The sequence below is a fragment of the Hippoglossus stenolepis genome, chromosome 16, assembly GCF_022539355.2.
Source record: "Hippoglossus stenolepis isolate QCI-W04-F060 chromosome 16, HSTE1.2, whole genome shotgun sequence".
Taxonomy (NCBI): Eukaryota; Metazoa; Chordata; class Actinopteri; order Pleuronectiformes; family Pleuronectidae; genus Hippoglossus; species Hippoglossus stenolepis.
The window spans coordinates 5,844,219-5,869,999 of NC_061498.1; the positions used below are offsets into that span (position 1 = coordinate 5,844,219).

Here is a 25,781-nt window from a genome sequence, read left to right on the forward strand (position 1 = left end):
TTGTGAAATGAGACACAGACGCCACACAAATGTTTTTCAGCACACAAATATGTTTAATATTTAATCCACACGGATGGAGATCGATGCATGAATTTCCATACTGAACAAAGAGGATGGGCTTCGGTGTGTCTGGAGATTTACAATAATCCCTGTACACGTTACGACGACACGCCACCGCTCGCCTGCTTTACACCAAACAGTCCGATCCACAGCCATTCAGAGGAGAGGGATTTGTTCCGGACTCGAACCCTCGACCTCTCGCGAGATTTAAAGCACGTAAACACGTTCTGATCTCTGATCGACATCATGCTGCCGCAGGTGCCCGTTTTGGGCCCAAATAACGTCGCTCTGATGAAAAACACCTAAATCAGGACTCTTCAAAACAGAGGCAAGATGGGATGCAAAACATTTTAGGTAACAGCCTAAATAACCCAGACTAAATTTGACAAGTAGTAAAATTGACTTTACATTTATTGTAATTCAACATATCCTCAAAATGTCAACAAACCCGACGATTTAAACCGTTCGCAACAATTTTAATGCCAAAAAAGATTGAAAGTGTCAAAGCACCTGTAATCTGCACCCGTTAACAATCAGGGTTCATATTTTCAGTCACAAATGGTTAAAGATTATCTGATCGGCTGCTGTTTGGAAAATCAGACTGATTTGTGGTAGAAGTCAGTTTTGCCACACTTAGTTATTTATTTATTTTTTGGTTAAAACTGTTGCATTCTGGGTCTGTGGGCTTCACTTCGAGACGAGGTGGAGGTTTCACAGGTGACGAACTAAATGAAGGAAGAGGACGACTAACTCGGGCTGATTCGGGGGCAATTGAGGTAAATATAGGAGGAGATACAGTGTGCTTACAGGGTGAGTATAAGATCGATACAGAGGAGGGGAGGTAGTTATGAGGCTGGGTTACAAAGCTCATAAAGATGGTTAACAATGCCCTGGGTGGGAGAGATAGGATGGCAGGCAGATTACTAGATCAGAGGAGGTACTTACAAGGCTTTAGAGTTACAAGGTGATGGGGCAGGAGGGGATATCATAGTTACAAGGGACCATACACAGCTTGGAGGGTCATTTTAGAGCCAAGGGAGCTTTTCCTCGATCAGGGATAATTACAAGGTTTGGGTGGCTGGAAGCTTTTGGGGCCAGGGGGAGAGGAGGAGGAGGAGGAGGTGGTGGAGGTGGTGGTCGGGTGTGTGTGTGTGGGGCATTAAAGCAGATCCAGGTGTCACTCGGGTACGTAAGACACCTGCCAGACGATGATGTGGCTCCGCTCCGCTTTGCACAAGGCAGGTTTCATCTGCGTGGCCCCACCGCTCTCTCCCTCCTCCGTCTCGTCGTCTTCTCCATCGCCTGAGGAGAGAGACACAAAGAAGATAAGAGCTGACAATCTAAAGATAAAAAACTTTATTGTGATGATGTTATGCGAGGGATAATTATATATATATATACACTTATTTATTTCATTTAAGTCAACGATTCAACACACAGTTGTTGTTGCCTTAGACTGTCTATAAAGATGGAGGACATATCTCCACTTCTTCCCCATCTTTTTTTTTACAGTCTATGGCTGTTATTAAGAATGGTGCGAGTGTTAACTGTGACACACACACACACACACACACTTGTTGTGTTAGTGCGTGTCAGGTTGACATGCAGCCGTGGTTGCTCACCGATACGGAAGTCGATGTAGCCCTCTCCTCCACTCAGCACCAGCACGTTGTGAACACTCTGGGCCTCGGCCTCTGGGGGCGCTGTGGAGCCCTGCCCCTCAGACGGACTGTCCAGCACGCTGCCATTCAGGGTGGCCAGAACATTGCCTGAAACACACACAGGAAAAGACAAGAAAACAGGATGAAGACTTGGGGGGTGTAGTCGGCTATGGACGTGTAACAACATGCAGATACTAGTGATCATTTAAACAACATCTAATTACTGCTGGAGGTGGGGTGCGTTCAAAACCAAAATCCTTTTTGTTGGAACAGATGCCCAGCGACCCTCAGTTAACGTCTGATTAATCCTAAACAATGATGACACGTCTACCTCACAAGCATGGTTACCAGACAATGGAGCTTTGCAGTGCGTCAGCCTCAGTGTGTTATCATCACAGATTAACGCTGTAATACAAAATTCAGTTACGGGAGAAATATTTTAAGACAAAAGTGAAAAGGAAGATTCCACCTGCTTGGATTTGGTGTCAAACTTCTGTGTAAATGAAACAAGGCTGGAAAGGGTTTTAAAAAACACTGAATTCAGAACAGGGGCCTACCGGGCACTGATACGAAGAACTTGACTGCGTCTCGGTGTCCGTGGAAACAGAGCTGGGCCTGTGCCATCGAGCAGTAGGGGATGAAGCTGCCGCTGCTCTTTTCAGAGCCGTCGTCGCCGTACACGTGGATGACTCCCCCGGAGGATGTTGGAGACACCTTATTGGCTGAGAGGGAGAAGGCGTACAGGTGTGAATAACGGAAAGAAACCTGCATTTTGTTTTTTCTTTACAAGCAAATCATAAGTGGTGGCCTGTCACCAAAAATACCAACAACTTAACACAAAAACAAATACAAATCACCCACAACATCCATATTTGTCCAAAGATCAACTGAAAATGAAAAACCTTTTTAAAGAAACACAAAAGCAAATGTCTTACATGCGATGAGTCTGGTACACACGAATATATACAGCATCTTTAAGTTGCAATGAATCAAATGATGAAGAGCATGCAAAGCCACCGATGTGTAAAAGCACCAGTCTGATACGAGAATGAAAATGGAAATCCTTGCACACAGAGTATTTTTGGTGACCATCAGCAGAACGAGGACTACAAGCGTGTCCTCGCTGCTCGAGCTCTTAGAAACAGGTTGCATCGCTGCAGGAGAACATGAAGGTTCGACTGGGTGAAGGCAAAAGGAAAAGGTGGATCCCAACAGCAGGATGTCAGGAGCGCTCCCACTTACCCCTCAAACCCAGGAGCTGTCCCCGGTGAAGGACCACCGCTACGGGAGGTGGAGGAAGAGGAGGAGGAGGAGAGGAGGAGAGCAGAGGAGAAAGAGGACAGTGACAGTAACAGTTATGACTGTGTGAAAAGAGGTGAAACCATCGAAGGAAGGAAAATAGAGTCAGGGACGTCATGGGGAGAAGAAGGGGGGGGGGGGACCTAAAGATAACTGCTGCACGTGTTTTAATAGAAAACAGTTCAGGCGACCGGTGAGATTTTAGATTTGATACGATTGGATAAGATTTGATTATGAAGTACAATTGACAATCAAGTACAATCAAGAATTAAGTTGTTATGTTACGAGAACAAAATTGTAATTTAATGTTGTCAACGACGACCAGAGGAGATTTTCCCGTCTCTGTGGTTCTTTCTTCTGAATCGACAGTTTCCTGCACAATCCTTTTAAAACCATGATACTTATGATGATGTGATGCTGATGAGCCCAAAGATTAATAGTATTTCATGATGTGTGAAACCTAATTTAACAAGATCTGTGTTCCTCATTTTAACACAGGCGACCTCTAAGACATAATTTCCGTAATACAACAAATTAACGCTCATAATATTATGACTTTATGCTTTTTATTCTAGTAATATTATGATTATTTCCCTTCAAGTGTCCCATATACTATATTTCAGGGTTTCAACAAAAATCTAAATAGATGAAAATTAGTCTCTAATTGGGTTTGTGGTGTAATTTTTCAGCCCCAATCTCATGCTCAAAATGTGAATTGACCACATGATGGCGCTGCTTGATCCTTAATGTATAATATAATTATTTTAAATGTACCAAATAGAATCATAAACAGGACACGTTTCTTCCGTTAGGACACAGTTTGGATTTCTATTTGCAGCTCGGCCCATGAATGACCTTTTGCACATGTTCTTGTTGTGAGCTGTGTACATGGAACTCACTCTCCGTCAGTGGGATGGAGATGATCACACCGTTCCCAGTTCCTACCCACAGGCGATTCCCACCGATCAGAAGCGCCGTGATTCGCACGAAGGAGAAGCCCAGCTTGCCGGTACCTGTGAGGGCAGAACAGTTGAGGATTGAAGGCAGTGTTTAAAAAAGCACTAGAAACATATATTCACATTATATTCTCTGAGAGGCCAAATTGAAAAGAAACTCACCCAGCATCTTGCTGACGTACGGCTCAATGTCCACGTCCTGGAGGTGCTGGTGCGTGTGGGCGTGGTAGAGGCGCAGGGTGGAGTCGAGCCGGATCGACACCCACACGCCATCGCCGATCCACGCTAGCTGCCGCACCTGGCTCTCCCTGCGGGGGTGCGCGTCGAAGGACTTCTGGATGAGAATCACACACACATCATTACAATAACAATAAGTGTAGTCGCCATAAAAAGGCAGAGAATCACAACTCACCTCGATCTGCATGCTCTTGGGCTGGATGACGTGGATCTTGTTCTTGTAGCCGCACCACACCTTGTCGTGGACGACCGCCATGCAGCGGATGGAGTGATGAGGCCGACCGAGGTCCATGAGGTGGTAGTTGGACAAATCCCACTGGCCGTCTGTTGACAGAGACACACACACACGGACACAGAATTGAGCACAGGGCCTGGTTATATTCATGTAAACACAAAACACCGCTGATCAATGAATCTGTGATAAAAGCTGATAGAACACTGGATCTATCCATGTCAATTTGTCACAGAACTAGAATCATGTGACCGGTTTCCTGTGATTTTGGTTGATTTCATGGCTCAAGTCGGAGTGAACGGAGCCTGAATGGTGGAGACGCTAAACTGACATGCTGGTGCTCAGGAGCCCTGTTTAAACAAATGTTTCAAAAATGCCAGATACCCTCTGATCTGTGGAAAATGGCGAGGGTCCCGTCAGCGAGGGCGACCAGCACACGACCTTTCACATGCCTGCAGTTGAGAGAGAAAACAAAGACTGTTGGTGTAACAGGAATTCACAGACAGACTTATGTCAACTTTACCCATGTGGCACTTTGCATAGCGTAAAATGCAGCTCAACGCGCTTCACCTCAAACAGAAGCTTATTAACAGAACATAAATAAAAGCGACAAAATCTTTGAGGTACGGCAAGATTAAAATTACAATCAAAGAAAAAGGCTGAATTAATTAAAAGTAAGACCATTAAAATAGGTTTTGCGAGAGAGGATGTATTTCTAACATGCATGTGTGTGTGCAGCTTGTTTCAAATCTGGCACGACCACTTACACCAAGCTGAGCACCGAGTCTTTGAGTTTGATGGAGTGGAGACACTTCTTCCAGTTTCCAACGGCCGAGTGCACGTAGAGCCTTGAGGGACAACAAAAGTGGGGACACACATTAACTAGAAGACACCAACTAAGATGTCAAGAGAGCTTTTGGTGTGTCGCTGTGGAGAATCTCCTGCTGTTCAGCGGGACGACTCACCAGCCGTTCTGGGCCCCGAGCCACATGGTGGGGGCCACGCTCGTGTAGCTTTTGGAATCGTCGCATCCGTCCTCTGACTCTGGAGGCTGAGACGATTCCTCTTTGGACAGGCCTCCGTTTCTGTGAGGACCGACGAAATACGTGGATATTATCAAATCATTATCTAATGTACTCAGGGGTTTATTTCGGTTGTCTTGAGGGGGACAGAATTCGAGCTCTTACCTGTCGGAGACGTCTGTAGGACGAGGCTGGGGATCGGTGAAGACGTGCTCGGTGAATGGTCCTGGAGGGCCGGATCCCATCGTGTGGTTGGCTGTTGACTCTGAGACCTCTGTGGCTTCAGTGGCTTCCTCGGCCGACTGTGCAGGGTGAATCTTCCCGTTCATGGGGGGAGCAGTGGGGGCTGCGGCACAAAACCATTCAAATAAATAATAAACCTAAAAAGACAGATTTCTCATCTTTCTATGATAACACAAAGATGCAGGAGTTTTCACAGTGTGTCCACCTTGTCCTTTGTCCATTATGGGGGTGTCAGTGCGTGAGGAGCAGTTGCTACGGGCAACGCTGCAGTTGGTGGCGCAGCCGACGAGAGTGATACCGGCCAACATGTTCTCCACACTACCGGTGTCCTCGCCTGCGCCGGCGCCAGCGTCACCCGGATCCAACACGATCTCTCCTGCTGGGTAGTCACTCTCACTGGCAGCTGAACACAAACACACATATCAACACAACAACAACAACAAAACAAAAACGTGCAATAAAAAAAAAAAAAAAATCTCTTTTGGGTTTTACCTGGGACGCTGGAGATGCAGAGCACGTGGGCGTTGCAGACGTTGAACTGGTCGACCAGTGAGCCCGGCTGGTTGGCGTCGATGATGACCACCTTGCTGGCAGAGTGAGTGCTGGTGAGTATCCACACTCGACTGTTCATGCTGTCTGTTTCTTGGAGCTCCTTTGACTGGGACAGGGAGACGGCAGTGATGATGACAGCGAACCCAAAACAGACCAATATAATTCATCTTTTAGGCATTTTTGTCTGAAAATAGATTTCAGTCACTGTGACGTAGTGATGGTTGTACCTTCCTCTTCTCCGGGGACGTGTGGCTGCTCTTCTTCTCCGCTCCGTCCTCGTCAGCGTGCAGGGGATCGCTGCCGCCCAACAGGGCTCTGCTTGGTGGCGACTCCTGGCTGCCGGCCCTCCATCCTGACAGGTCCACGCCTGCCGCACACCACAACTACAAGCACACACACGTGCAACAATTAATAGGACGGAACTAGCCACACTGAAACAAAGGATGCTCGCTCTTTTGCCCTTAAATAACATTGAATCAAGTTGTTACTACTCGGTGTGGACCTACCGGGTATTTGTAACTTTCCACCACTGTAATTTTTCCATCTTTAGTTCTCACCTTCCTGTTGGGGTCCTTCTCCACCAGGGGGCGACAGTACACCGGGACAGGAACATTCTTCATGCGATTATCATCTTTTTCGTTGGTGGTCTAAAAGCAGAGGTGATGAGAAAAGTCACGAAGAGGAAACTACAGTAATGAATTATTGTGTGGTTCCCTCAGTGCACCTCCAATGTTAAAATCCAAGGATATTCAGAGTTAGTGCTACAACATGGTACCTACTACAACAATGGGTTTATGGGGGAAGGCTAAAGGGAGAGGAGCAGTGAAGGCGCATGCTGGCCCCATGTTGGTCTCACCTGTTGTCTCTTCAGCGGGCTTTCCTGAGCGGTGTCCGTCTGACCACCAGTCTGTGGGAGACCAGAGTTAGAGCCGCCTGCCTAACAACACACTCCGGCCCTCAGGCGCTTCCAGCTGCACGGGGATCAACCCCTCGAGAAAATCTAAAGGTGCACTGTGATGCTGCTAAAACCTGTTTTTAAACCATTCTTCCCGACTTTGGCGTAAATCAAAGGTTTAGTCTTGTGATCATCAACAATACATACACATCATACATATAGATACAGTAGATGCCACTTCCCTGGCTGTCAGTGACCCGCATCAACGAGTCACACAACTGGTAGTTTGTTCTCCACATGTGTTATTGTTGTGCAGTGTGTGGAGGCCCAGGGTCTGTGTGTGTGTGTGTGTGTGTGTGTGTGTGTGTGTGTGTGTGTGTGTACCTGTTTGAAGCGTGACGGCACACTCCAGCCACAGGCCTGCATGATGCCGTCATCGCGGCGCATGTGCTCGCGGACCTGCCGGTACTGTTCGCGCCGCTGCTCTCGGCGGGCTAAGACCGCCGAGTCACTGAGGAGAGACGCAACACCGTTACTGGCCAGTCTGCAAGCAATGGAGGGAGGGGAGGCCGGGAGGAGAGAGAAAAAGAGCGAAGCGTTAGCAGCCTGGCCAGCCGGCAGCAGGAGGAGGCAGAAAGAGATGAGAAGACTGAGAAGAGGAACATAAAGCAGCTGCAGTGGTTAAACGAAGCTTTGTTCTATAGCTCGAGCCAAACACGTGTTTCATCACCCGAAACTGAAACGCTAAAGATTTTTTAAAAAGATTTTTTTGGGGCATTAAGAGGTGATGAAACAGTTTGTGTTGATGTGTGTCTGATGTGAGTCCTGTGTGTATTTATGTATCTAACTTTCCAATTAAAACTCTGCATTGATTCTCAAAACAGGAAGGTAAAAGAAGTGTATGATCCAAAAACTAAATGTTCTAATGTGAAGAAATTTATGTAGTTCAATAACTTTTGAAGCTTTGGACCCCAGATCCACGTGCAAACAGATTCAGGATATTTTTTAAACTTTCTTTAACAAGTGCCGTTCTGGTAATATTATACAGTATATTGTGCCTGAAGCTTCCTCTGAATGAAATATGAACTGGAACTATCATCCTGTTGAATGTTTGAGAACCTGCTGGAAGCTTTCTGCTCTTAAAGCTGCCGCAAGCGAGCAAGCGAGCAAGCGACCAGGTGTTCAGGCCACAAGCAGAGTGAGAAGCAGAGGAGGTCGGAGCTTCGGTGTGAGGTGTAAGTTAAGTGAAGGTTCGCTGCTCACTCTTCGGGGAAGAATTCCAGCGTGCGGTTGGAGGTGGAGATCTGACACATGGTTTGGCTGCGTCGCTGAGAGAAGCCGGCCGGCGAGGGCGACTTGTAGTGGATGTTGACGCTGTAGTACGGCCGCTTGACCGGCGGAGGGCTGGACGACGTGCTGAAGAGACGTGCAAAGCTGGTGGACAGAGTCAGAGAGGGGAGGAGAGGTTGGATTATTTTTACGTATTTCTAATTGTACTGAAGTAAAGATTGTTTAAAACATAAACCAGAATCTCACAACTGCCAGATGGTTGACTTCTTTTTCTCTGTGATTGGAGGACTCTCCCGTGACGCCCTGCGAGGAAAGACAGAAAGGACACAATATAAACCACGACAGCTTTTATTATTTTTACAATTTATTCACTATGTTGAGTTTCTCATCATTTTTTTAAAATCTCCGGTCCAGAGCAGCATCTTTCTTTTCCCTCTACCTGATCATTTCCGTCCACCGTACGGCCTCCTGCAGTTCCATCAGTCTCTCTTTGTACTGGTTCCTCTCCATCAGCACGCGCGCCATCTCCACCCGGGTGAATCGCCGCCGCTGGGTCATTGTCATGTCGCCGTCCTGCATGGGTGATGAGAACTGGGAACATGGGAGCGCAGTGTCATTTAAAAAAAATACACATTTAGAGGCAGACGTGGGTTTTCTACAATGTGAGACTTTCATTATGCCGGCGTTGGATGAAATACACTGAATCTGTGAAAAACTGAAAAAGTGAGGATATCTCCATGACTCATTTCACTCACATCATCCGCTCCTTCATCCTTAGAGTCCCGAGACGCACCGAGAGCTTCGGCTCTTAACCTGCAACACAAAAGCCAAAACAGTTACAGAGAACTAGTGGATGTGAGGAGTGGTCTGGTGCCGAGACTGGGACTGAATCTCAATGTAGCCCCCCTCAGGACTCGAACCATGAACCCTCGCAGACTGAACTGACAGGAGTTTGAAATGAACTGGAGATTAGTATTCAGACATCTTGTCCTCTGGTTCTTATTCTTTGACAAGTCACAAGAAGGAGATGTGCGTTTGTTATATAGTCACCCAGGGTCACTGAGACTTTAGGGGCATTGTGTATGCAGAATTGTTGTATCAAGGATCGAATCCTGAGTTACACTGCGATTCTCAAACCCAGTCACTAAGGTGTGAATCATATATTAAGAGGTAAAAGTTATTGGCCTCATTATATTTGAAGGAACATGTCATTTTCACCTCTTGAGTTCTTCCTCCAGCTCCTTGACTCTGGCGTCCACCTTGTTCTTCGACTGCCTCACGGCCTCCAGCTCCTCCCTCAGCACCTCCTGCACCCCCGACAGCTCGTCCACTTTGGCAATAAGGTCGTTTTTCACAATGTTCAGAGCGTTTCTGTCGAGCAAAGACAGGAGGAGGCAGTGAGGAACCTGAAAGCAGCTGCAGGAGACTGCGAGCTGAGCTGTCACGTGTCCCAAACACTCCTTTGAGAACAGGCTGTATGAAAATGCACAACGTCGCACACACTCGTCCGTCTCTGTGTCTCTTACTTGGTCTCTAGGAGCTGTTTGTTCTCTGTCAGCAGGTTCTCCACCTCCTTGCCCATCCCTGAAACAGTCACATCCACATCATCATCACATTATACACAACGTCCAACAAGCAGTCAACGCAAAGACTGACAAATGGATTTCACTGCCTTACATATCTATCAAGGTAAGTGTCAGCTGTGTGACAAATTATGAAATACTTGTGTTATAATACTAATGTTATTAAATATTAGGGGTTAACAAATTTCACAAATTGGGAGAATGTTTAGTAAAATCAAAAAAATAGTCGACTCCTCTTTATTTTTTTTCTTGAGGAGTCATAGGGGATCTTAAACTGCGACGTCTGCTACGGCATCACCAGGAAGTATTTTCCTAGAAAACTCCGTACTGTTAGATTTTAATTTTTTTAACCTCAAAATAGAAAAATGATCCATGATATTCCACAAGTGCCCCTTTATCCAGAATTCATGGAGGTTAATATGCTCAACCTATTAAATCCTAATCGTCTAAATTCTTGCGAGAAATTAACAGAAACATTTACATGGAAGCAGCAAGCAGAGTGCAACACGAGCCCAACCCACAAACTGTAAGCAGAAATGAAAGGTTTGCACATAAGAACATGTAAAAAAATTAAAAGAAACTGAACAAAAAGAGTGTATTTTATACCAAGTGTCAAAAAGACAGGAGATAGATTATTGGTTAAAACTTTGTTAGAAAACTTTATGTTTTGAAAAGCTAATTCTGTGATGCGTGACCTGACTGGAGAGGCAGAGAACCACCAGTCTCCAGATCCCATCAACCACCACCAGGGTCTAGACCCCGGGGCGGTTTCCCCCTTTCAACCATGAAGACAACATGAGGGGGTCTAAGCACCAAACAGACTCTTATTTGTTTCACATCTCTTACTGTGCACAGCAATACATTGTGTTTATTCAATTGAAGTCTCTCCTGTTTGAACTGCTGTGTTTCTGCGTCACCACGAGATCACTCGCCTTCTAGATTCATCGTCCAATCAAAAGGGGCGTTTTTACTTTAATGTTCCATCACGTCTACAAAGCCCCTTCAAAGCAAATCTTTATTGAGATTTATTTTTTTAGTTGTGTGGGATGCAAAGGAGGCATAAAAATGTAAATATAATATAAAGCCGCACAAAAAAAACCAAACAAACAGAATACAGAATAAACCAGAGGGATGTGAAAGCTCAAGGCCAGGGGATGACATAACAAGCAAATGTGACCATGAGAGTAGGCGAGGGGGCGCCTTACCGAAGAAATCATCGCGGACTGGAGGCGGAGGAAGAAAAGGGGGAAAGGAGGAGAAGGAAAGAGGGAAAACGGCACAGATCGGAGAAGATGGTGAAGAAGAGAGGGACAGGAAGGGAAGAGAGAAGAGAGGACGCTGATAAGCATTTGTAAATATCTGGATTTGAGGAAGAGCAGCTGGGCTAAAGGACTGAAGAAGTAGAAGTCAGGGAGGGAGGTCGATTCTGTGGCACTGAATTAGATTTATTTACAGATTTATTTCAAAGCCACAGTGAAACCGTTTTAGGAGCATATTGCCTCTTTCGGGAATAATATGATTCCCATGTGAACACGTGGCTGAGTGGGACTCTCCTGAGGGTCATATCAAAAATCTTTCATATACAACGGGATGAAAAGTTAAGGTATGCAGACTAATCACAAAAGATGACAGTAATTTCAATGTGACATTTTTTTTAATCAAAGAAATTTCAAAATCCCTGACCAAGCAGTAAATCATTAAAATAGTGGCTTTGTCTGTCTCGTACACACTGATTAGTACCTGCTCTTGGAAGTTCGGAGACAAGTCGAGAGAGTAAAAGAAAAATATACCAACCAATACGATAAGATACACACCTGAGAACTCGCCTATGGGTGTCACCAGCAGAAGCACATACAGGGGGGGAAACAAAAGAAATGGGTGAGAGGTTAACAAATGAGCTCCCTTCTTATTCCTGCGATCAAAACCCAAAGGAACCCAGTAACAATAATTAAGATTGAGAAAAATCTCACACGATTCATCAAAATGTATGAACCATCGACTGTATATAACGGACGAAGTGACTGCTTCTCAAAAGTGAAGCCAAGTGTCTTAAGAGTGTAAAGTTCTGCCTCCTCCATGTTAGTAGATGGGGACATGGACCAAACTCAAAAGTCCAGATAGTGAGAGGATGTAAAGACACATCGTCTATTTTTATATACAGTCTATGGTATTAACCCGTTATAGAGTGCCAGTGGAAATGTAGGATAAATAATTACTGTGAATATGAAATATTAAGTACACTGCACTGAATATCTAAGAGATATAATAAATGATTGAAGTTCTGCAAACAAATGTCCCAAAACATTTAAAAAAAGGTTGGTGTAAAACGGGGTTTCTCTCTCCTGCAAAGAAGAACAAAGAAAAAACTAGAAAGACAAATAAATGATAAACGTGAGTGAATGGGCAGCTGGGGTCGGGGGATTGTATATATTGTTTTCTCAGGATGACTGTGGGATGAGCTGCTGGGATGGAGTGTATTCCAGCCTCAGCCATGCAAGGGAAAAAGAACACGTCACACGGAGCTCCTGCCCTGCAGCAACCACAGCAAAACACGAAAAACTGGCTTTGCACTCATGCATCCACTAATATTTCCCTTTGTTTGGGTCCATACCTATTCGGACAGTACTAAGTAATATCACGTATTGACACGTTAAAGCAACACAATGTGAGAATTGCTCTCGGGTACACTTAAGGGCCCCCTACAGGTGGGAGGCGTAACTCATATTTTTATCAGCGTCATTAATACCAGTCTAAGTTTGAGCCTCTCCATGCACAGCGGCACACATTTGTTTACAGGCAAACTGAAAAGAACCAGCAACCAGGGAAGCCGAGCAGAGGGGTGATACATACCCTGCCACATGCATTGTACTGTATATAGGCATCTTGATAATAACATTTGTACAAAGTAAAACATCCATAAAGTTGTTGCCATCCTTTGCAGACAGGCAGGATTCTGGATGCGTTTGGAGAAACCCTCCAGATAGCACAGAGCTGCGGCGCTGGTTGTTGCAGTTGCTGTCATGTGACTTTTGAAGCATATAATGCATGTTTCAAATTGTCCTGCATGGTTCATCAGCGTGACAATCGTGCAATCTCAGGGGTTCTGGGAGCACTGTGGCAATGGCAGAGATGCTATTCTCCATATTTTAAGTTTGTGTACCATCAAAATGATTTTAAACCCGTTATTTTAAGGTAAAAAAGAAATGACACTGTGTTGCTTTAACATGCAGGACATTGTCATGTCAGGGTGCAAGAGCCTCCAGCTTCACTTCCAGCAGATCAAGGAGGTTCGTGTCAGGAGGAAGTGAAGGAGGCGGCGCTTTTATTTTCAAGCATTTCCTTTAGAGTGAAAAACTTACCACTGCATTATGAGATGCATATCACTAAGATGTGACCAGTAGGATGATCTCATGGTACAGACTGTTTCTACTTTACTGTCAAGAGTTATGTCGCTCCACTAAGGGGATTTGCAAACGACCCTATAAAACAAAGCAGCAGCTATCACAGCCAATGTCGTGTTCATACCGAGCAGCTCGGCGCCTGCATCTACGTCTCCGATGATGTCCGACTTGGCGTCTTTGATCTCGTGATAAAGGGAGTCGGTGTTGATGCCGAAGGCCTCGTTCACGATGCCCTGGGAGGGGCTGAAACACACAGAGATAGTAATCGTTAAACAATAAGAGTGGAATCAATTTTTTTTTCAGGGCAGCTGAAATATAACACTTCTTTATCTGCACCCCAGCCGTGGTAATTTACATGTTTCACCTTTGACTAAAGGGTTAAAGAATCTTCTATGGTCCGAGAAACAGTAACTGGCCTTGTATTGATGGGTAAAAAAAGGACCAGATTGATTTTCTTGCATGTTTGACGCTAAGCGATGACAAATCTGAACTCTGAATGACACACGATGAAACCTAAGATAACTTTGACAAGAATAAACTCACTTCATGAAGAAAAACACCTTAGAAAACCTGAATCACTGTGACGTGTGTGGGAAATGTACATTTTTTAAAGTAAACGTGCAAAAACACTGATGCAGTCCTTTAAACTCTGCTGACTAACTTATAAATCAATGTTGATCACGTTGAACGATGTTTTAACGTGTTTCTATGAAAGACACTGTGGATATTTCCCGTGAATATATCGTGTAGTTGTACCTGTTTCCTCCCCCGTACCCGCGGTGGTCCACACACATGTCGAGCTCAGGAGTAGAATCGATGATCTCCTGGAACTCGGACCACTCATCACTGCTTCCCATACCTGGAGAAATGTGACACAAACACGTTCAGCTGCTCTTTGGACTTTAAACATCTTTGCTTGCACTTTGCATGATTAATAACACATTGTCAGAGTTTTGACCCCGGGGCGACCTCTCACCGATGCTGACGTTCCTGGTTTCCTGGGAAACCTGCACTTCCATATTCCGGCTGAGCCGCTTGGCACTTTTCCTGTGGTTCCCGGCCCGCATGGCATCGAACTCGGAGTTGGGGAGGCAGCCCTCGTTGATCGGGGTGACGGTGGCGGAGGGGACGGAGGAGGTGGGTGTGTTGGACTTGCTCCCCGTGCTGCTGGGCGTGGCTGCTACTGAGTCGGACTCGGATCCATCCTCCTTGTGGCACAGCAGCGGAATGAGACGATGACATGGCGACAAGAGACCAACAATTTACATGAGCATCATATGGTGAAAATAGGATCAGGCACTAACTTTGTAACTTTCACACCTGCACTTAACTTTTTTAATTCTACAGCAACTGATTTTACTGGTGATGCTGCAAAATGATATGAGAATCAATCGTGACTTCACTTTCTTGAGGCAGCTGCACGTTTCCTTTAGTTTTTCTAGGTTTAACGTTGTTTCACTGTGTTTAAACACATGCTCTGTTATCACTGTGGTGTTTGGCTGTTTGGGAAAGATTCACGTTTTGTTGCGCGACATCTTGATGCATGAAACTGGCTGATTTTCAGAGGACATTTTTACTTTTTGAATTTGTAGGTAGGTCGGAGAGTTTGTGTATATTCATAAGACGACTTTAAACTGATTTGTTAAATGAGATATTGTGAAGGTGCCTCATGATTCGTTGGGTCCAGGATTAATTCTTCACTAAAGACTTCAACAGGTTGTCGATCATCTTTAAATCGATGCAGTTAGAACAGTTTGACCACAAACTGCCAAGAATCACTGTCTGAATCCTAAAAGGCACTTTTTGAACGTGAACTCTTGTCAGGATGATTTCAAAACGTAAAAAACCAGAAGGAGCCACAACAAGAAAGCATCTACGCCCTCTTTTCCACTCACCATGTCTGTTTCTGTCACATATAAAGCACAATATTCTATCAAATTTAAAAAAGAAGCTCACTTGGCAACTTAAAGGCTTAAACTTAAAGTGCAAAGTGTAAAATAAAACACGAGGACTCATGGCAGAAGCTTCACCATCACACAGAAAAGCAAATTCTGTGGAAAAATAAATACGGGGTCCCCTGCTTGCTTGAGTCAACACATATGCTTAAAAAATCTGACTTTAAAGGGTTGGTTCCCAATTGGTGTGAAAAAAACTGTTTCCCCTAAAGTGACACAAGCAGGCGGAGGGGGGGTGTGGCTAGCAGGACGGGCAGCGGTAAAGCAGGCCCCTCCCCCTTCCCAGGCTGCGGTGGGAGGTCGTGGAGGAGGACACGACCGCCGGCTGTCTGTCCCACCTGATAGGCAGAGCTGGAGATTGACTGGCCGAGCTCGCTGACCTGCCAGGTGTCTTTCCCGGGCATCATCCTAGCCCCCCCGAGACCCCCACGTACCATGCCCTCGCCGCTGGGGTACAGGCTCAACGACGGCGGGCGCTCCGCTTTGCTGCAGGTGAAGGAAACACAAAGAGGTGGAGACGGTTAGTTATTCATTCATTAGATTGACTCACTTACTCCTGTCCAGCACAGGGGGCCTCATTATAAAGGAGAGTATCTATACTAAAGGTGCACATGCACAGACAGGCCGGGAATAATCAGCATTTATAATCGATGCACAAGCACAAAACAGGGTCTAATCATTCATTACTTATAGATCCACTTTATCGTAAAACACTTAAATCAGCAGTGAACTTTTAATGAGCCACATCTATTCCAGAAACCGGCCAATTGGAGAAGATTTAAGTCGACTCAGATCTCCCAGCTCGCAGAGGAGGGGGCCACTGACACTCCGGGTCAGGATATAAAATCACCTTGGTTAGCTCAGTTAAAATGGTGGAGGTGACATTCAGTATAGTAATTAATTAATTAAAGGCAGAAGCAAAACGTTCCTGTATCTGTTTCCTTTATGTCAAAAACATAATGTATTTAATTTCACTGTAATACAGACACGAGACGGTTATCAATCTTCTCATTTATCTCTTGGCAAGTAAGAGAATACGAGTATTTAAAGTAAATGTTTTTAAACTGTGTGGAGAAAACGAGAAACACACAGAGAGGCTGCGAATGCCTGCTAAAACAATTCATATGGAAATGTGCAGCTCAAACTGTTTCCGTTAAAGTCCATTTCTACTTTGCTTAAACTTGATAGATAGAATTACTTCCTCTTTGTACATATCAACGTCATCCTCAGAAACAAGCAGGACAGGCTGACACACAGACGGGCCGACAGGCAGACACAAGCAGATGAGGGAGAGACCTTTGAACTATTCCCTATTTCACACATTGCGATGAGAATGCAGCATTAATGACGCTCCGATGATAACAAACAGCTGCACCAAGCATCAGCAAACACATAAAAGAATACGTCTTCAAACGAGGAGTCGAGGTTTAAACACCCACAAGAAGCGTCAGCAGCTTTTTTTTCCCTCTTCTAATCTTAAATCCAGGCAGGCATTTGGTTTCAGACGATAAAGGATTCGGGGCAGTTGCGGGGACCATGTTGGATTTACCTTTTCCTCCATGTGTGGCGTTGACTGTGCAAAACAGCAGCACAGAGAGCAAGCCAGCAAGACAGACAGACAGACAGACAGACAGACAGTGATTAGAGAAATACAGGAGACAGGGACATGCAGTGACACATGAAAACACGTAAACACAACCCCACACACTGAGATTCAGCTGCAGAAGCTGCCCCAGATGTCGCACTCCTCTTGTACGGTGCACATACATATTCAGGACTCATGACGCTGAATACTTTAAGCAGGTTGATTAACAAAATGTATTTTTTCCTCATTGTTCCTGCCAAAGCTCAGAATGGCTGCCGGTGTTTTTTTGTGTGTGCATTTTCTCTCCTCTCCGCCGGTGGGAGGTACCGGCTGTTCATCAGGGCGTCTGACAAACAAACGCCAGCGTCGGTACAATGAGCATGAAAAGCCTCACACGTTCAGAAAAAAAACATGAAACGTCAGCAACAAGACGATGGGGGTGAAGACGGATGAGCTTTAAACATATAAAACAACTCACGTTCGTCCACAGCCGGGGCCTTCCGATTGGCTGTTGGTCCCTGCCTGCTGCATTTTGGACCGCTCTATGTGCTCGACGTACGTCTGGATCATCTGTGATCCACAACAGGAACAATGAGCAAAGACTTGAGGAGAGTGAAGGAATGTGAGATGTCATGTATTGGTGCATGTAGAACAATCTATAATCTACATTAAAGAGCTCATACTGTGATATCTGAATACTGTTGTTTATCTAATATAGTTGATATCAGACTTAATTTGACGCTTATTGTTTTTTGATGCATAACATTTTGTTTTCGGTGTTCAAATTCTACTTTTTCGACTTTCCAGGCTGCCACTGACTCCCTTCGTTGCCAAGGAGGTTACGTTTTCAGTGGGTCAGGGAAGAGCCTATCCACTTGCTTTGTGGATCCAGATCTTTAACAGATTTCTCCGAGAATAATTCACGGATTTGATGAAATAATAAACAATCAGGCATGTTTAGGGGCACTGATATTTGTGAGTGTGTGAACAATCTGGTGCAGATCCAAATAGATCGTTGGCGGAGGTATGACCTCTCTGAGTGCCACTCTAGTTTTCATAATGGTTTGAAAACAATTTGCAGACAACAGCAACAACTGTGTCTGCTTTAAATCTGGTTAAATTTCAAAATAGAAATGAGCTACGACTTTGTGCCCTTGATAATGAAACATGTGAGGATGATGAGAGTGACAGTGTTCACACGACAATTCATTTGATAATAACAGGCCGGCAGGTTTGGTGGATTTCACGATGGGTGAAGAGAATGAAGAGTTGTCGGGGTCGAAGGTTTCCTCTCACCTCAGTGTGGCGCTGGTGCAGAGCGTTGTACTCTTTCTTCGTGTCTGATTCTCGCTCCTCCAGCCGAGTGACTGACACACAGAGAGACGGACAACAGTTTAAAAGCAATCCAAGGGTGTGTATTTTAACTCAGACACGTTTACATTGACACAAATATTCCAATATCAACATTATTGGATTAAGACAATAATGTGAACAAGACACTGCCTTGTAAACAGTATTTTCTGGTTAACTTAATCTGAATCAGGTCATACTCAGAATATTCCACTGTGAAAATCTAGTATAGACAAATAGAAACACATCAATACGACTTCACTAAACAGCCAAATACTGGATGAGCAGAACAAAAGCAAATCAGGGTTTCAGCTCAAATCTACCAACATCGTCCAACAGTGTCTGCTCCCGTTTCCATCTTCCCCATAGAACTACAATGGAATTTTTAATATGACACTTTCTTTTATATGCATATCAGGATAAAAAAGCCTCTGCAGAGTCTTTTTAAACTGTTAAAAACTTTTTTTAGTTTACTCAGATCTGGTTGAGCTGCAGTATTTTACAGTGTGTGAAGTCACGTCCACTCACTTTGGTCGGAGTAGTTCTTTGTCTTGAGCTCCAGCTGTTTCCCCTGCAGCTCCAGAAACTCCACCTGTACCTGCAGGTCCTTCTTCTCAGCTTCCAAGGCATCTTCAAACTCAATGAATTTCTGGCGGAGAAACACACGAGCAAGACGTTTGGCCTCGACACAGCTTCACTTCAAACCACAGATTTTACAGAAAGTGACGGATCACATGTAATATTTTCCACGTCGTGTACAGGTTGGGTTTTTGAAACAGAATTTACAATAATGACAAAGCTGGAAGTGTATTGTGATTCTAATCTTGATCTCAGCCATGTTGAGTCATCACGTTTCAGGGCTGCACTGCACAATGAGAACAAGGCAATTTAAAACCTATCGCTCACAAAAAAGGTTGGAGATGGTCGATACGTCTAGGAAATAACTTTTATTTGTCCGACAGCGAGCACTTCAGCTCTGTAACTGAGCAGCCTGACGCAAACACAGAGCAGTCTGCTCCTCGTTTACATTACCCGTGTTTTAATTTTTGGGCTTTTCAGTAAAGCTGTTCACAATGACGTCCTTTTTTTCCAGTGCAGCGAGTCTGCAAAGTCTTAAGACTGTAATCCTCTGCATGCAGCAAGGCCACGGAATCAGGAGCGTGCTGCACACGTGTAGCAAACACAGAGTTGAATGCTACAATTTGATGACTTCTGCAAATGCAACAACTAATTTAGTCACTTGAAAAAGTCCTTAAAAAAACCATCCTTGTATAATACGGCCGCGTTTGACATGTGCAGAGAAGCAGAAGCTGAAATATCAGAGAAATGTGAGTCTCCTCGTTTACTGATTCAATAAGATTAGTTTTTTTTCAATTAAGGTGATTATAGATTGAACAGATAACTGATATGAACATCAATAATTATAGTGATATTATTTTCATCAGTATATGTTGATATAATGCTTATGTACAAACACAGTGAGGAGGTAGAACACACAACTGATCTACCTGAGATTTAAAACTTAAAAGAAAGAATTCTGTAACATTTACCACAATATGATAAGTGGCAATAAACTGTATATTAATAACATGTTATGGCCATTTCACTCTGCCCAAGGTGAATTTGTATTGTACTATTAATAGCGGTGTTGTTTTTGCACATTGACTTCCAGTGTTAAACCTGAAAACTGAGTTAATATCAAATACAAATAATAAATATATCAAATAAAGAATAACATAATGCAGATAATCTAGCTCATAGCCCATAACATTCAATAATCGTATCTGGGGGACGTTATGGTCTGTTTTTGTGTGCAAATAATTGGTTTTAAAAAAACAGACACAAGCAGTTATCTCTTCTGCTCATATCAGATATTTTTTGACAGAAGATATAATAAGACCACCACCATTATGCCACAGCAGCAGACCACAGCTACACTCATTATACTCTTCATCACATCCCCTTCGACAGGGAACATCTCCTGCAGTCAGGTCCTCCAGACGTACTCCTCTATTTGCTGCATTTACCTGCATCGGACCTTTCACCTTTCAAACCTCAAGAGTCTTTGTGAGTAGCACGAGGTGCAGAGCCCATTAGAGAGGCTGTGTGTCCAGGTTAAAACAACAGCTGGGCACTTTCAGAAAGGACGTTTGATTCACAGTGTAAATCACAATTACACTGGTAAAATGACACAGTGTGCAGATTGATGGGCTGGATTATTGTGTTATTCTGTGCGCTATGAATAATTCACGAGGCAGCGCGGTGATGACGGAGTGAAGCTAATGTGCTTTCCTGACAAGCCCCAGCTAAGTGTGTCCGACTGCAGCGCTGCCACACATGCAGCCGTTTACACCGCGTAATACATGAAGACAGCGTGAACTGACGGCAGCAGCAGAGAACAATATGAAGTCAGTCATTTTTTTTTTTTTAATAAACCTGGAGGAAATAGTTGTCAGTTCAGATTTGTCTCAAGTGTTTGAAGGAGAAAACTGGCTTGTGACTGTGAATGTGCAGAACTGAAGCGGTTAAGCCGTTAAGTTCACGTTATCTGACGAACCACATCAGGAGGGAAGGTGACGATGATGAAATGAAGCAGAGGCAGCGGCGATCTGTCTTTTTCACCGCCATCACACTTTGAGAGGCGTGAAACCTGCACAGCTGCTGATGGGATCGCTCCAGCAGACGGAAACCTGCGGCAACAGAGATGCTTCTTTCTAAAAGGCTGAATTTGTTAAGCTGGCTGTGATCCGGGGAATCCAAGTCTCCACGAGCAGAGAGCGAGCACTGAGCTTTGTTTACCATCAAGCTGAGGCCTAATTGTAATCTGAGCCGTGCAGTGAGAGGGTGTGTTATTGTTTTCCCCTGCCTCTGAGATTCTCTCGCTCTCTTCCTCTCACCCCGCTCATTCTTCTTATCAGCCTTTGTCGGTCCAGTTCTGCCGCTGCCTTCACTCACTGGTTCACTCACACTGCCGCCTCATAAAACCTCAGCGTGTTTCATTCTCTCTCTGCTTTTGTTGTCCTGCCTCAGCTCCTCATAAGCACAAATCAGGTTACAGTGCCAGTGTGCTCTGTGTACTATTGATTTCCTATGATTCCCCACCCTCGCACAGCATCCCATCCCCCCCCCCCATTATACCCCCCTCTCCCACTCGGACGAAACTGTCTCTCTCCTTATTTGTGGCCTTCAAAATTTTTTTTATTTTCGAGCTGTTATAGAAAAGAGATTTCTCATGCCAGCTTCAAACATAACCTAACATGGAAGATAATCCTGAATGCCAGAGAAAACCACGAAATAACCAAATACAGAAACAAGATAATTGTATTATATTACTGTCTGAAGTGCTTGGAAATACCACTTCTATACAGCTAAACATTTAATAGGTGTGGGACCAATATGAAACCTAGATGTTCCTGGAACGATCCAGACTCCTCACTCCTTTAAAAAAAAAAAACAATAAGCAAAGCACTTTACCGCCAACTGCTTCAGTTACATGTTTTGGCAGCGAGCAGCAGAGATAATACGGATTGCTCCTCTGCGTCGGTTCACCGGCAAACGCACCAAAACCCTCCCTTGATATGGAAAATGAAGGTAAACAGACCTTATTGATATTTAAAGGTTGTTCAAAATGGTGATTCCAATACTTTATTTCTTTACGTGAGACTCTTAAGAGCTCCTGAGAGCGTGTTTAAGGTTTTATTGTATCGTAAGCACTTTGTCACATTGTTAAGAAAGGTGCTGTATGAATAAAGGTTATTATTGTTTGTGTTATTATTGTCGTATCATCTCCTAAGTAGCAGGAATCTTCGGGCCTGTGGGCGTCTGTCATTTAAAAACCACGGCGATGGTAATTAACAGATTAAAAAAAATGAAAACAAATGCGATAACTGGCAGAGGAGAAAACACAGAGGGGGGGGGGACAGATGATGACACAGGCGAAAAGCTGAGCTAAGCTGATACCAACAGAGCTGCCAGTGATATGCTGAGGCCTCTTAGGATGGGAGGAGGATTAAAGTTGCTTTATGATGACTGCTGGATCCCACGGCTGCTCTGACACCGGTCAGAAGAAGACAGAGGGGGGGGAAGAGGGGGAGTTTAGCCGGTAATGTAATAGCTCCATATTAATGTCCACTTTTGTTATCTGTGTCCCTGTTCCTGCTGTGTTTCCCAGTGTAAGTGCCCAATGAGCCTCACGCTTACACCATTCATCTCCTTCAAATTCAAAGCATGGCCTGATGGCCCTTTTTAGCACCAGCTCAGGTAAGAGACACGTGTGCTACCAGTGACACTTAGCTGTGTTTTGTGCGCTTGTCGGTGTTGTCAGTGTTGTCAGTAGTTGCATTGGTACTGGCAGTTGTCACAGTAACAGCGGTGGTGGTGGTTTTATGAACAGTAGCTGTGACACCAGAACTAACAGTCGTGTAAGCAGCGTTTATTCACACTGCAACTAGAATGTGTTCTGCTCTCTTACATAAATATAATGTGGGATTGTTTTTAGCGATTGCTTACGTTTGTTTTACCCTTTTCTTTTGCCATTAATTTTAAATAACGTTGAACATTTGTATTTTATAATTTGTTGACCTTGATTTTATTGTATTGTTTTGCTTGTTGCCTCTGATGTCATTTTTTATTCTAGTTTACATTTGTCCTCTCATTTTATTTACTATTATTATTATAATCATTATTATGTACAGATAGCGTGTCTGTGACCGTGACAGCAGATTTTACCTCCGCATCTTCAACAGGTTCAATATCTGGCAGATTAGATTTGGATGAAGAAGCCGGAGGATGAACAGAATTGTGAGGGAATATTAATAAGCATCTCCTCTTTGCAGAACTTTGTAACTCTCGTAAATATTCACTGTGCTATATTTATCTGTCTGTACGTTATAAATGTTTCATGTGCAATCCATTCACTGTATTCACGGCACATATTGTTCCTATAATCCTTACACTTAGTATTGCATGTTACTTATTACTTACTGTTGCCTACTTTGCCTCTTGCTGCTGTAACTAGACCAATAAATTATTATCTTATCGTATGTTATTCTTTCTTTTCTCTCTACTGTATCTCAGACCTTGCGACGGCTCCACTGCTCCTCTCAGACCCCAGAGGTTACTGGCTTTCAATTTTTCATCAAGCATCATTTTGCTTAAGAAAGCTGGTGTGCTTCACATAAAGTAATAACAATAATATAAAAACACTATTTTGTAGAACTCATCTTAAAACAGTAACAAGGTGCTTAAATAGTTAGAAATTTTAAAAAAAATGATGACAAACAATAGGAAACGTTTAGGCTCTTGTTAAGTGCTTCTGCTGAATCATATGTTTTTAAATAATATAATAAGATTACAGTCGTTCTTTGGACAACCAGGAGTCAGCAGAGCACCGACACTAAAAATAAGCTCAACAATCTCATGTCACAGGCCTCAACGTGAGTCACATGTCTGATGAACCCTCTCAGACAGGGAACCGTGACCAGGAGGAGGATGTGATGGAGCGGGTGTGGAGGCCCAGAGAGCCAAGGTGGGGGTGGGGGTGTGGGGGAGTCACTCACCTCCTCCGCCTGCTTCCTCAGCGCCTTCTCCCGCTCGTACTGGGTGATGAGCTGCTCGTTGTCCTCCTTCAGCAGCTCCAGCTCCACTTCGTGCTCCTGGTTCTCGGTGAGCACCCCGTCCAGGTTCTCCAGCACGTTCACCACCAGCGGCATCAGCTCCTTCACCACCTCCTCGTCGTAGCTGCGGATCAGCCGCTCGAACTCCCGGTAGATGCTGTTGGCCAGGCCCGACACCCGCTCCGACATCACGGAGCCGGAGCCGTAGTCGTCCTGGTAGACCACCTCGTCGATCTGCAGCTCCATCATGTTGCCAGCGGTTTCCCAGATGAGGAGGCTGCGCTCGGACACAGTTTCGGGCCTCGGAGGCGACACCGTCCCCGGGTGGGGGTTCCGCTCAATCTCAGCTTCTTTTTTTTACCTCAGATCACGAAAACACTTGATGCCATTTTGCAGCAGAGTTCCCGGGTGAAGACCGGCTGTCGTGTAACCTTGAGCTCGCTACGGAAAATCTCGGTAGTGATATTGTGGTGTGAAGAGGGCCCCCTCCTCCTCCTCCTCCTCTTCACTCCCTCGTATCGCCTCCAGACGCGGCTCAGCTATTCCTCTCCCCCGGCGCACAGCATCCGATCCGGGGCGCAGTGGGTGTGAGGGCCAGCCTGTGGATCGGCCCTGGAGGATGAGTCCATGCCGAGGAGCCGATTCGTCGATGATGTTGCACCTGCCTCTCAGAAGCCGCAGCCATGGACCCCAGCCATTACAGGCAGGGCGAATAAATACGAGAATAAATAGGTCAATAAATAACGCTCCGCTGCGGATCTCCTCCCGACGCCCGATCGGCCGCTACACCGCCGTCGCTGCCATGTTCCGCTCCCCTCGCTGCCGATGCTGCTGGGCCGGGCGTTGGTGGTGATGTCTCCCGATGGGAGAGGCTCACCCTGCTGATGGAGGGGCCAGCTGACCGACTGCGGTGACGTCACAGCGTCTGCATTCAGCCAGCGCTCTCACTGCGTCAAGTCAGACACGCGACAGCAGGAGCGCGCACCGGCACTGGCACTTCAAAATAAAGCAGCGAAAAATCAGATGGTAGCTAGTGTTAAAGGCTCGGCTTTGCAGTGACGCCACAATGAATATCATCATTAATACATAAATACAATTATTGGTTTGCTTTACTTTTAAACTTAAAGGTGCAGTGTGTAGAGGTTAGTGACATCTAGTGGTGAAGTTGCATGTTGCAGCTGAATACCCCTCACCTCACCCTCCACTTCCAAACATGACAGAGAACCTGTGGTAGCCTTCAGTTTTCATAAAAACTCAAAAGGTGTTTAGTTTGTCCCTTCTGGGCTACTGGAAAGAACATGGCGTCCTTCGTAGAGAGGACCTGCTCCTGATGTAAATATAAAGCATTTAAATATAAAGGGGCCATTGTAGTGTAAAGAAAACAACAATTCCTTCAATTGTATCCTTAAACACAAATAAGTTTTAGCGAGCTTATTTCAAAATAGTTTGATATTAAGGACGCTAATTTCAATTTTTTTTTCTTTGTACAAATACCAGTCCACACAATTAACACTGGACTCAAATAAATAAAACTGAAACACAACTTTAACAATGACCATCACAACAAAAGAAACCCCAAACTACATACTTCATATATACACCTTAATCTCTCTAATGATATAAATATCTATAAATAATAACGAGGGCATGGGGTCAGTATCAGTGGTAGCTAGAGACCTGGGGTTTTTTTGTACCTTATATTGAAAGCCTAAACCGGAAATGGTCGTTTTCCCTTTAACAGCCCTTTGACCTAAGTCTGCAGCAGCACTTCAGTAATAATGACAATGCACTCTACGAAACCGAAATCAAAAGCTGAACTGTGGAGATAAACAATGTCCGATTGAC

The 25,781-nt window shown here is 44.7% G+C and overlaps 1 protein-coding gene across 16 annotated transcripts; it reads right to left on the bottom strand.

Annotated features, from left to right (window-relative positions):
* Nucleotides 1-30: 30 nt before the first annotated feature.
* mapk8ip3 (mitogen-activated protein kinase 8 interacting protein 3) lies at nucleotides 31-24,848 on the bottom strand. 16 transcript variants are annotated; one of them, XM_035181347.2, is made up of 34 exons: nucleotides 23,880-24,848; nucleotides 18,850-18,970; nucleotides 18,268-18,338; nucleotides 17,450-17,541; nucleotides 16,936-16,959; nucleotides 15,821-15,872; nucleotides 14,408-14,639; nucleotides 14,188-14,290; nucleotides 13,556-13,674; nucleotides 11,845-11,856; nucleotides 11,236-11,253; nucleotides 9,974-10,031; nucleotides 9,666-9,818; nucleotides 9,203-9,260; nucleotides 8,887-9,038; nucleotides 8,694-8,750; nucleotides 8,421-8,591; nucleotides 7,542-7,668; nucleotides 7,119-7,169; nucleotides 6,820-6,909; nucleotides 6,490-6,645; nucleotides 6,203-6,368; nucleotides 5,916-6,113; nucleotides 5,633-5,813; nucleotides 5,411-5,530; nucleotides 5,213-5,293; nucleotides 4,830-4,897; nucleotides 4,389-4,537; nucleotides 4,139-4,310; nucleotides 3,920-4,033; nucleotides 2,964-3,002; nucleotides 2,279-2,443; nucleotides 1,683-1,829; nucleotides 31-1,362 (listed from the first exon to the last, which is right to left on the bottom strand). In XM_035181347.2, the coding sequence occupies exons 1-34, from the start codon at nucleotides 24,183-24,185 to the stop codon at nucleotides 1,238-1,240; spliced, it is 3,948 nt and encodes a 1,315-aa protein (XP_035037238.1). In that variant the 5' UTR covers nucleotides 24,186-24,848; the 3' UTR covers nucleotides 31-1,237. The 16 variants fall into 16 exon arrangements, with proteins under 16 accessions (XP_035037238.1, XP_035037236.1, XP_047199919.1 ...); XM_035181345.2 differs by having other exon boundaries at nucleotides 7,542-7,701; XM_047343963.1 differs by having other exon boundaries at nucleotides 7,542-7,701; nucleotides 15,767-15,872.
* Nucleotides 24,849-25,781: the final 933 nt, after the last annotated feature.

Coding starts and splice junctions, on each gene's coding strand:
- mapk8ip3 (XM_035181336.2), bottom strand. CDS start 24,185: ATGATGGAGCTGCAGATCGACGAGGTGGTCTACCAGGACGACTACGGC. Junction 13,675..14,187: donor GGGTACGGGGGAGGAAACAG/GTACAACTACAC, acceptor TGTGTGTTTCAG/CCCCTCCCAGGGCATCGTGA. Junction 1,363..1,682: donor CTACATCGACTTCCGTATCG/GTGAGCAACCAC, acceptor CTCTCTCCTCAG/GCGATGGAGAAGACGACGAG.